General features: G+C 40.9%; 1 protein-coding gene across 1 annotated transcript; it reads left to right on the top strand.

The window, feature by feature from the left end:
* The first annotated feature begins 1710 nt into the window (after nucleotides 1–1710).
* On the top strand, nucleotides 1711–3834 carry LOC115682634 (pentatricopeptide repeat-containing protein At5g14080-like). The gene is made up of 2 exons (XM_030606914.2): nucleotides 1711–3454; nucleotides 3563–3834. The coding sequence occupies exons 1-2, from the start codon at nucleotides 1711–1713 to the stop codon at nucleotides 3832–3834; spliced, it is 2016 nt and encodes a 671-aa protein (XP_030462774.2).
* Nucleotides 3835–11206: the final 7372 nt, after the last annotated feature.

The following is an 11206-nucleotide window of genomic DNA, read 5'->3' as shown; positions in this document are numbered from 1 at the left end:
GCTCTTATGTATGCGTAAATATATGGGTAAATAAATTATAGCAATTTTCAAATAGATCGGAATCAGGTGGATGTATGAAATGTAAAGTCAATGTATCTATATGGGGATATCTATAGGAGATCATATAAAAGAGATATTCTTATTTAGACCTAACCAATTTGATCTAACCAATTAGATGAATTATTTCTAAAGGATTACATCCGAATGATGAGTGAATAGAGGGCATGCATTCCATTAGATAAATATTTAGAAGATTCCCTATATTTCGTTTAATTGATTGTAATTGATATTTTCCCTTTTAGATAGTCATCCTATAAAACCGATAAATAGGTTCGTGTACTCTTCATTTGACAATGATATATATATATTGCTCTTAATTTTTTTTATCACATTCTTGACTTGGTATCAGAGCCCTATTGTTATTTGAGAAATCGTCAATCGAGTCTGTTTGTAACAACAACATCCACATCAGTCATGTTTCTCCACAGTGCTCGTAATGCTAGTCACATTGGCCCATTTCGCAACAACCTCCCGTAGTTGTTTGACATTCCTCCGCTGCTCTAATGAAAAAAAAAAATCACCAGACTTGCCACCCTTAGATGAATTAGATCATGACATTTACTAATTCGTCAAATATGAGTAATGTGTCATTGTAAGAAGCATATCTACTCAAAGTTCCGATGGAATTAGCGACGGATTCGAAAAATTGATCGGTATAAACATTTTCGTCGGTAATTCCGTTGCAAATTAGCGACGAATTTGAAAAAATGGGCGCCATGTGCCGCGAAGATCACTTCCGTCGCAAGATTTGGAAAATGCTCTTTATTTTTGGAATCTGTCCCAAAATCAGTCGCAAATTTATGACGGAAAAATAAGTCCGTCGCAAATTTGCGACGAAAAAATAAGTCCGTTGCAAATTTGTCACGGAAAAAAAAATCCGTCGCAAAAATTTGCGACGGAAAAAAAAATCCGTCGCAAATATTTGCGACGGAAACAAAATCCGTCGCAATTTCGCGACGGAAACAAATTTGCGACGAAAAAAAAATCCGTCGCAAAAATTTGCGAAGGAAACAAAATCCATCGCAAATTTTTGCGACGGAAACAAAATCCGTCGCAAAAGTTTGCGACGGAAACAAAATCCGTCGCAAAAGTTTGCGACGGAAAAAAAATCCGTTGCAAATTTGCGACGGAAACAAAATCCGTCGTAAATTTTTGTGACGGAAAAAAAAAAAATTCGTCACAAATTTACGACGAAAATAAAATCCGTCGTAAAAATTTACGACGAACATAAGGTTCGTCGCAAATTAGCGACGAACTGAAAAGGTTCGTCGCTAAAATTTGCGACGAAATATGAAGTTCGTCCCAAATTTAATTAAAAAAAGTGCGCCCCAAATCCCCGCCCTTACCCCCAATTTCTCTCTCTCTCGCTCACTGTTCTCCCTCTCTCTCCCTCTTCTCCTTCTCCTTCTCCCCCACACCCCCAAACCTCTCGCGCTCGCGCTTCCTCCCGCGACTCCTCCTCGCCCATGGCCTCCGGAACCCTAGAGGCCGCGGAGCCCGAAGGGGCGGCGGCTCCTCCCCCCGTCGAGGGCAAGGAGGAGGAGCTCCCCGAGAAATCAGAGGTGGAGGAGGCAGATCAAGAGGACCGAGAGATCGCCGCTCCGGAGGAGGAGGAGGCTGAGGCTTCCGACGAGGAGGCCACGGCCGAAGATGACGACAGGGACGACGACGCCCCCCCGAAAGGGAAGGAGAGCGAGGAGAATCCGAAAGGAGGGAGCTCCGTGGAGAAACAGGGCGTGCCCAAGAGGAGGAGGAAATCGAGCGCGGCGAAGAATAAGCAGAGCTCTCATTTCAGCCTCCAGCCGCACCGTCTCGGCGCGCACATGGACGGCCTCGCTCGAGCAAGCTCTCCACCGTCTCGGCTGCCGCGACCTGCTCACCCCTCAGCTCGTCGCCCGCGTGATCGACCCTTTCCTGATCCCCCACCCCTCGCTCGCCCTCGGCTTCTTCGACTGGGCCTCCCAGCAGCCCGGCTTCGCTCACGACCCCCTCACGTACCGCTCCGTCCTCAAGTCCCTCTCCGCTTCCCGACAGTCCAACGCCGTCGAGGCCCTGTTGAAGCGGGTCAGGGCCCGCGGGATCAGCCTCGACGCCTCGGCATACGGGCACGTCATCGCCTGTTTCGTCAGGAACAAGAGGACCCACGACGGGTTTTTGGTTTTCAGCGAGATTGGTTCGTTAGTTGGGGACGTTGGGCCCGACGTGTGTAACTTGCTTCTGGCTGCCCTCGCGTCTGATGGGTATATCGATAATGCAAGGAAGGTGTTCGATGAAATGATGCAGTGGGGTGTTCGTTTGAGCACTCTGGGATTGGGCGTGTTCTTGTGGAAGTTTTGTGGTAATGGGGAAATTTCCGAGGTTCTGAGCGCGTTAGATGAAGTTAGGAGGCGTAATGCAGGGATTAACGGGTCAGTTATTGCCGTTTTGGTAGTTCATGGTCTTTGTCAAGCTTCAAGGGTATCAGAGGCTCTCTGGGTGCTGGACGAGCTGAGAAGTAGAAGCTGCAAACCTGATTTTATGGCGTATAGAATTGTTGCGGAAGCTTTTCGAGAAATGGGTGATGTGGTGCAGAAAGAGAGAGTTTTGAAGTTGAAGCGGAAGTTAGGAGTAGCTCCGAGGGCGAATGACTATAAAGAGTTTTTATTTACTCTGATTTCTGAAAGACTAATGAAGGAAGCCTCAGAGTTGGGTGAAGTCATCGTTAGTGGGGACTTTCCCCTGGAGGATGATATCCTCAATGCATTGATCGGAACAATCTCAGCTGATGATCCCCAATCAGCTATCGCCTTCTTTAGGTTCATGATTAAGAAGGGAAAGTTCCCGACCCTTTTGACATTGAGCAATTTGTGTAGGAACTTATGCAAGCACAACCAAACTGATGTACTGATGCAGGTGTATCAAGTCTTGGATTCTGGTGGTTATTTTGCTGATGCGGAGAGTTACACTGTGATGGTCTCATTTTTATGCAGGGCTGGAAAAGTAAGAGAAGCTTATGGAATCCTTCAGGTGATGAAGAAGAAAGGGTTGGGCCCAGATGTGGTTGGCTATAATTCTGTTCTGGAAGCATGTTGTCGGGAAGATCTTATACGTCCAGCAAAAAGGCTGTGGGATGAGATGTTTTCAAGTGGGTATTCTGGAGATTTTAGAACATATACTATCTTGATCAAGAAGTTCTCTGAAATTGGGCAAGTTGAAGAGGCGAGGAGGCTGTTTTACCACATGTTGGAGAAAGGGTTGGAACCAGATTCCTCAATCTACAAATCTCTCATAGAAGGGCTTTGTCAAGAAGCAAACTTTGAAGTTGCCTTTAATATTTTCGATAAGTGTATTGAACAGGATGCAACTCTTGCCAGTAGTGTCCTCAGTGCATTCATCCTGTGTCTCTGCAGAAAAGGTAAAGTTTTGACGAGCTCGGTAAATACTGAATTTGAGTATTCTTGATCTCATATAATTGCACCAACAGATAATGTCTTGGTTCTATGTCTTGACATGCTTGATGCAGGTGATTTTGTTACCGCTTCAAAGTTGCTCCAACGTTTCAATTGTGATTTGGGCAATTTAGACTCCCATGTCACTTTCCTGAAATACTTAAATGATGCGGACGAGGCGAGACTTGCCCTTGAACACATGAAATGGATTAGGGAAAACTCTTCTCTGATGATGAATCGTATTTCATCAGAACTTGTATTCCTAGTTTCTTCTGCGTCTAAATCGGAACCAATCTTGAACTGGCTTGACAGAATGCAAGCGAAGGAATTGCCTGCCGGTCAATAATACCTCTCTGTAGCGATATTAGCGATATACCAATCTTGAACTGGCACGCTTGGACTCTCTTTTTTAATCTTTTTTTCCAAGGGATTAATGGCTTGCTGGTATTTCGGGGTCGTGGTATACAGCTTAAGGACATTCCCCATGGTATGTTTCCAGCTTTAATTGTTTCCTCATGGTTTACAGTGGGTCTGCCGCCTCTTTGCCCAGTACTTCTCTTGCGGGGAGTTACTTGCTATCTTAGTTTATATGCTCTTTTGAGTTGAACGGCACATGACCTTCGACTATCTCCGGGTTATTGTCTTGAATTTGTTTATGTTGCCCTGAATATTTCAATGTCTCAAGCTGTGTGGAGGCTGATTTATCCTGCAAAGATGGTTTTGCCACATTTCGCATTTTGTGTGGTGTCTCTGTTCCTTAAAAATCTTCATGCTAGATTGTAGTCTATATGCCTGGAGAATCTGCATCTTAGGCAACATCAAGCTTTATAGTCTAATTACTATTTGCCAAAAATTTGTGTTTGAATATTTGCTTATTGTCATATCCACAGTCACTTTGGCTGAAATCCAACCATCTTGTGGGTTGTAATGGCGAGAATAATCTACTGCCTGGCATTAGCTTCTGTTTATAAACTTTTGCTTGTTTGATTTTTGTTGAAAGTGCACAGCTAATGGTCCATCAATACAAGTAATTTGGGGAAGTATCGCCTTCGTGATCATGAACTCTCCATCACAATTTTTTGAGCATTTCTAGGGTTTGAATTAGCAAAGCAGAAATTGAGATTATTATCATCAGAGAAACAAATGTTAGAGTCAGCATTTAGCTAGGATGCATCGTTCTGTTCTCCATAACACCAAGCCACCAAATGCGTTACAAGGCCTTCGGGTTATGATAAGCTGATAAGGTTTTATGCAGACGCTAGTTACGAGAAAATTCTAATTACTAGTAGAACCAAAGCATGATTGTTGTTTTTTTCAGAATGATTTGCATGTTGAACTTCATAGTTACCTGCTGGTATGATTTTCCCTATCTAGAATCACGAGCCTGTTGAAGTTCATGTTTCTCTGTTTATCACACACGGTAATGCTCATGTAATATGAATGTGAATGCTTACCTAATTATGCGCTGAACAATGATTGAATAGTCTCCAATTAAGATGTGGTATGGTAGAATAGTATTCTCTGAGCTTATGGATGTCATGGCCGTTATGGGCTTGATATATTATATGATACATCTTCCATCTGCCAGATTGTATGCTTCAAGTAACTTGGAAACTGAATGGTGATGATCCTTGTGTTAGATATTATATGTTAGTTAGTGACTGACAAACAACGGTTTTTTTTTTTCAAGGCTTAATTTCTGGGTCAATCCATATGAGGTTTCACGGGTATTACTTTTAAAGAGAAATATTTGTCCATATTTTCTGTCCTAGCTGTTTATCGTAGGTCACCGTTCACCAGTACAATATATCTGTGCTAAAGATGTGCCTCTTTGGATAGGTAGAACTTTTATTTTCTACTTGTGTGTGTGTATCTTGGATTGAATTTTTGTGGATGGTTCTTGAGTTGGACACTGGCTATTTTATCATCTAATACTATCATGCAATAGGTCAGATAGGCACCAGTATAAAATTCTAATTGTAACCTGTGATCAGGGTTTATTTTTTATTTTAACTGCCCTTTTTTGTCAATGTTGGTCATCCTTGGTCTGGGTTCTTCTCTATATTCGTATATGTTGAGGGAAGGTTTGTCTGAGACTCCCTTTTTTACCTCCCTTATGTAATATGTTGTCATTGTTCAGAAGAAAGATTCAAGTTTTCTGTGGCCTTTGTTTTTGAGTGTTATTAGTGACAACTTGTTATTTTCATTTTGGTTGACTGTATCTATTTCTGAGCAGTAAACTTTTTTTAGCACGAATCCAGGTGCTCCACGGTAATCATATATCAGGACAAGTTCGTTTAACAAATACTCCCTCTGTGGAGATTAATGGCGATCACTTGCTTCAAGAGGTTATTAGAAGCAGAAGACGGACGAGAGGAACTGTCTTGGTATGTCAAATCTGGGGACTTCACCTGCAACCATTGACATGAAGCTACTTAAGTTGACATGGAGAAAGTTAGAAGGTTTGGCTGCTAGACTTGGTGGAGCCAAGAACATATTCTGTGAACTTTTTTCTGATAACAAGGCTGATAACGCCTTTTGGTTGGATAGTTCCTCAATTGAGAAAGTCTGTCTTGAAGAGGAAGAATGCAACTTTCAGTTTGGTTCTTTATTTTTATCATTCTTGTGGAAAATGTAGATGAATGTATTTCATTTTCATATTATTATAATATTTTGATGTTATTAAGTGCTTAATCAATGTTAAATATAAATTTCAAGAATTAATTTTGCTTTTAATTAGGTTTAAAATCGAAAAATAAAATAAATGATTTTATCGTACGATCACAAATTACAAAAGTTCAATGCAAAAATAAAATTTCGTCGCTAAACGATATTCGTAGTGGAGTTCGTCGCTAAAGAATTAATAAAAAATTGTCGCTAAATTCGATCATGAATAATGTTAATGGCAAAAGTAAAATTTTTTTATGGCAAATTAGCGACAAATTTTGCCACAAATAAGTTCGTCGTAAATTACTGACCAAATTTTTTTTTTTTGCAAATTAGCGACAAATTTTACGACGAATAATTAGCGACGAATTTTGCGATAGATAATTAGCGACGAAATGTGCGACTAAATTTGTGACGAAATTTGCGTCGATATTTGCGATGAATTTTGCGACTACATTTGCGACGAATAAAGTTCGTGGCTAATTTGCGACGAAATTTGCGACGAATTATTTGCGATGAATTTTGCGACGAAATTTGCGACGAATTTCGCGACGAAATTTGCGACGAATTTTGCGACGAATTTTGCGACGAAATTGGCGACGAATTTTGTGACGAATTTCGCGATGAATTTCGCGACGAAATTTGCGACGAATTTTGTGACGAATTTTGCGACGAAATTCGCGACGAATTTTGCGACGAAATTTGCGACGAATTTCGCGACGAAATTTTGCGACGACCTATTAGCGACGGAATTTTTTCCGTCGCAAATTCGATTTGCGACGGATTTTTCCAAATTTTTCGTCGCAAAAATCGTCGCAAAAATCATGTTTTTTTGTAGTGTTCATATTAACCAATTTCTTTCGGCAAAAATACTTGATTTGATGTGGACAGCTTCTCATATATATTCGTAAGAATATCCATGGCTTCTTTTGCAGTTTTTGCTTTCACGATGTGGTACCCTGTATTTTTCGTCAACCCTAGACGAATCGCACCTAATGCCTTTTGATCAAGAATTTTCCATCCCGATGTTGACACCTAAATTTCGGCCCAAAAATCATTTTCGAAAAATTGGAACTTGTTTTTCCACAAAAATATTTCATAATTTTTAAATGGAATTATTCTTCTTGAAGGCTACTTTGAAAAAAAAATTTCAATATTGCATGGTCTTGCAGTTCTGCATTTAGAAATTAGGAATTTTTTAGATAGAGTGTCCACATAAAGCATCGATTTATGGCGAGATTACAAACTTTCGAAACTTATGCCCATTCCGTCACTCAAGGCAGTATAGCTCTCCTCGCAAACAATTGTCTGTGCCTGTGAACAGTGGTGGCACTCGAGAGGTGAGGTTGCGCTCGTGACCGAATGTTTAATCAGGGTCTCTCCTCATGAATGAAGTAAATTGCGACGGATGACCAAATGCTTAGAAGATGGTTGAGCTCAAGATCTTCGAGCACGGCCACACCGTCGACATTGTTATCTTAAAGAGCAAAGGAAAAGAAAAATTTCTGCTGGAGGAGCATGGGTATTCGGTGGTCAAAAGAAAAAGAGCTGAACGAATCAACAAAAAGAACGAGGAAGAAATCAAACCGGTCGGTGAGGTGAATAATACCAAAGAAAAAAATAAGAAAAAGAAAAAGAAAAAGAAAAGAAAAGAGGTGTGTGCACATATGAAGAAAAAAGAAAGCATGTGTCAGACAAAATAAATCAGAGGGCAGAGTCAATATTTGTTCAGCTACAAATCGGGAATTCTCGTTGAAGCATGGAGATATGGCTGTGTATTGTCAATTCTCACGGCTGAAGAGAAGACATTGGCGCAGCCGGTACACCATCATAAATGGAGAAAAAATTGGCCGAGTGGAATACTCCACGTAGGCTGCATAATACCATTGAGCGCGTGACACATGGCCAGAGGGCCCACAGGTCAGATTTATTAAAAAATCTGACTCCTTCCCTTCTCTCTCCCAATCTCCGTTAGCCTCCCGTTAACCCTCACCGCTATTGCTAAAAAATTTTCACTTTTCACTTGGTCTCTCTCTCCTTCACTCCTCCCGCTCAAAATTTCTCCCGCTCCCGACCTCCTCTTCCTTCCTCCGTGACTTCGCCTCCTTTGGTCATGAACCCGCTGGGCCTATGCCGGTTGCCTCCGTTGTCCCCTTCCGAGAAAACCCATCTGCTCTCCCTCTCTTTCCTCTGCGAAGCGTGGCTCTTTTTGTGAACCGCGCCTCCACCTCTGCCATCGCCTCCCGGAGCCCATTGGTGGCTCAGATCCTGACCACGCGGCCACCTACGTTGTTGCCTCCACAGCCCCCCATTGGCGATTCGTCCTTTGCCCCTCTCTCTTTGTCTCGAGAAATGGCTTCGCTCGGCTCTATGTGACAAATTGCGCCTCCATCGTCGCCTCCTGAAGCCCTTATGGCGATTTCGGGCTCCGACTCGCCCTTTCCGTTGCCTCTTGAAACCCCATTCTCAAATTAGGGTTTTGTAGGACTTGAACTTATTCCAGTCGTTTTACCCCTAACGGAAAGATCGGTAGCTCAGATCCCGACCATGCGGCAGCCTCTGCCTACGTCGTCGCCTCCAAAGCCCCCCATTGGCAATTCGTCCTCTGCCCCTCTCTCTCTGTCTCGAGAAATGGCTCCGCTTGGCTCTCTGTGACGAACAGCGCCACCAACATGTCTGCAATAATGAATGTGGCAGAGACTACTCTGTTGGATTGCAAACATACTAGAAGAGAAATTAGATAATGCTGGTCAGGAGCACGCCAGAGGAGTGGAAGTCACAAGGTTTTAAGGTTCGCTATTCTTCTGTTTTTTCCTTTTTTGGTTTGTTTCGTCTTCATGGAATTGTTTTTTTGGCCTCATTTGGAGTCAACGTGATATGTGAATGTTAGGGATTTTGGAATGACAACGGCAACTGTAAAAGTATAGCTGATCCTGAAAATTGTGTATAGAATGTGGACATTCTGTGGTACACATGGTGATTGATTTGGCAAATTTATTGGTTTTATAATAGCTTGTCCAGATACTTCATTTTGACACAACGGATTAATGCATAAGATATGAACTTTCCTTGAATCTTTTTTTCTCTAGACATGAAATTGTCTAAGGAAAAGTAGGTGTAGCTCCAATGAAGGAAAGAAATAAGTCCATGATACGCCATTGAGATGATTTTTCCTATTTGGCAGTAAGTAAGAGATTAAACCCCAATAACGTTAATTTGGATTTCGAGTTCGTTATTGATGACGATGTGGAGTTTAGTGATTACATTGGGTCCCTAAATAAATCCTGTACTTGTACATTCTGCTGATTGTGTTTGATTGTGCTCTAAAAATGTTTATGTGAGTGATTGTGTTTTAAAAATGTTTGTTTTGGGACAATTTTATGATCTTCTTTGAGGTGGAGGGACAAATTGATTTGCCTTTACCCTAAAGAAACAAGTTAGGTTCAACTCATAAAAAGATTGCGCTATTATTTGAACTCTCCACTCTTCCTTTTCGGTATAAATTAGATCTATCAATTTGGAAGTGACCCATGGTGCTTGTTGAGGCTGGGCATGAGCCAAAACAAATGCAAAAGATAAATCATGATACTTCCCTCAACTTTCTCCTCATCTTCTCCTTGTAGTATTAAAGCTCAACATTGTTTTTTGACGTGCACTTTCCTGTGGTTCTCAACATACAAAAGGACCGTCAAGAAAGATCTTCTTCTTTGGACCTTTTGGTAAGTGATATGTAATTGTTAACTGTCTATTTCAAATCTAACGTTCTGCCTGATGGGTATTTGACAATGAATGCTTTCGTCATTTTAGAGTCATCCTTCCATAAAAAAGTTTGAAGACAAGGATACCGATCTCAGGATTCTCGTAGGTAGCTTGAAACCTCCCGTAAGTTTTCCGAGATAAGAAGTTGTGGGTGTTTGTGGACTACTTACTGCTAGTGCTCATTGAATTGAGCAGAAGTGAAAGAAAGTTGTAAATGGTGATGTCTTGCAGGTACATGATGTCTTCATCCAGTGTGAATGAAGATATTTGGAGCAGATTGACCTTTTAAAATAGAATGTGCAAGTGTGGTAAGCGTGCTGCCGTGAGAATTTCAGAATCTATATAAAAAAAAACACTAGCTCTACTATACTTGTGAGGATAAGATGTGTAACTTCTTTTCTTGGTGTTTTCCTACAAACGATGTGGCTTATTCTTTCACGAAGGCTCCACCTGCAATATTTGAAGATAACATGAGAAGCATTAAGTATTTGCTTGAGCATTTGAAAGATGAACACAAGAAGATTGATGAGAAGCTGTGGGGATTGAGTCATAATGTGCACAATTTAAGTGTCTTGCAAGTTAGGTGTATTTTTTTTGTTTGTCTATTATGTATATTATGTTTTATTAGGACTACTTGTCCAGAAAAACTAGATGGTTGGAACTTGTAATTTTGCAAGCTTGAATCAAACATTATGTTGCGTTGGCTCTAATGAACACAATCGCATTATCTAAGTTCGTATTTACCGGTTTTCATCTTGACTCCATTATAATTGAATGGGCATTATCTAGAGTTACCTTACAGTTCTCATGATTGAATCAAGTTTCAATATCTTACCCTTTGAATTTTCAACCAAAATCGATGCCTATATCCTCCTCTTTTCTAACGGAATCAATAACAAACATTAATGCCTGACTTTAGCATGTCAAAGATTGGAGCAGAGAACTTTCAAGATTTGGTTATTCTACTTCTCTTCCTCTTTTTGCCTTTGTTGGAGGATTCATAATTGTCCTTCAAACACATATTAATCTGCATTGGGGGGTGGAAAAGAGAACAAGAGATAGAGAAGCTATTGATCACTTCCTCTTCAAGTCCAAAAGCATAGCTTTGCCATAATCATTTACTTCAAATGATAGCCAATTTTGCATTGCTTTCACTCCTTCAACGTATCAAACATCTCTGAACTCAAACTATGGCACTAAAAATAATTGTAATATATACAACTTTAAGTCTTCCAATCCTTTTCCAGAGAGATAAGACATTGAGTTACAAAGATGGAAACAAACCAATAAAT

This window comes from Syzygium oleosum, unplaced genomic scaffold, assembly GCF_021117445.2.
Source record: "Syzygium oleosum isolate NSW1041296 unplaced genomic scaffold, Sole_v2.1 Sole_v2.26, whole genome shotgun sequence".
In the NCBI taxonomy this organism is placed as follows: Eukaryota; Viridiplantae; Streptophyta; class Magnoliopsida; order Myrtales; family Myrtaceae; genus Syzygium; species Syzygium oleosum.
The sequence above is the reverse complement of the archived record's forward strand: the minus strand, read 5'-3'. Positions and strand labels throughout refer to the sequence as shown.

Coding starts and splice junctions, on each gene's coding strand:
- LOC115682634 (XM_030606914.2), top strand. CDS start 1,711: ATGACGACAGGGACGACGACGCCCCCCCGAAAGGGAAGGAGAGCGAGG. Junction 3,455..3,562: donor CCTGTGTCTCTGCAGAAAAG/GTAAAGTTTTGA, acceptor TGCTTGATGCAG/GTGATTTTGTTACCGCTTCA.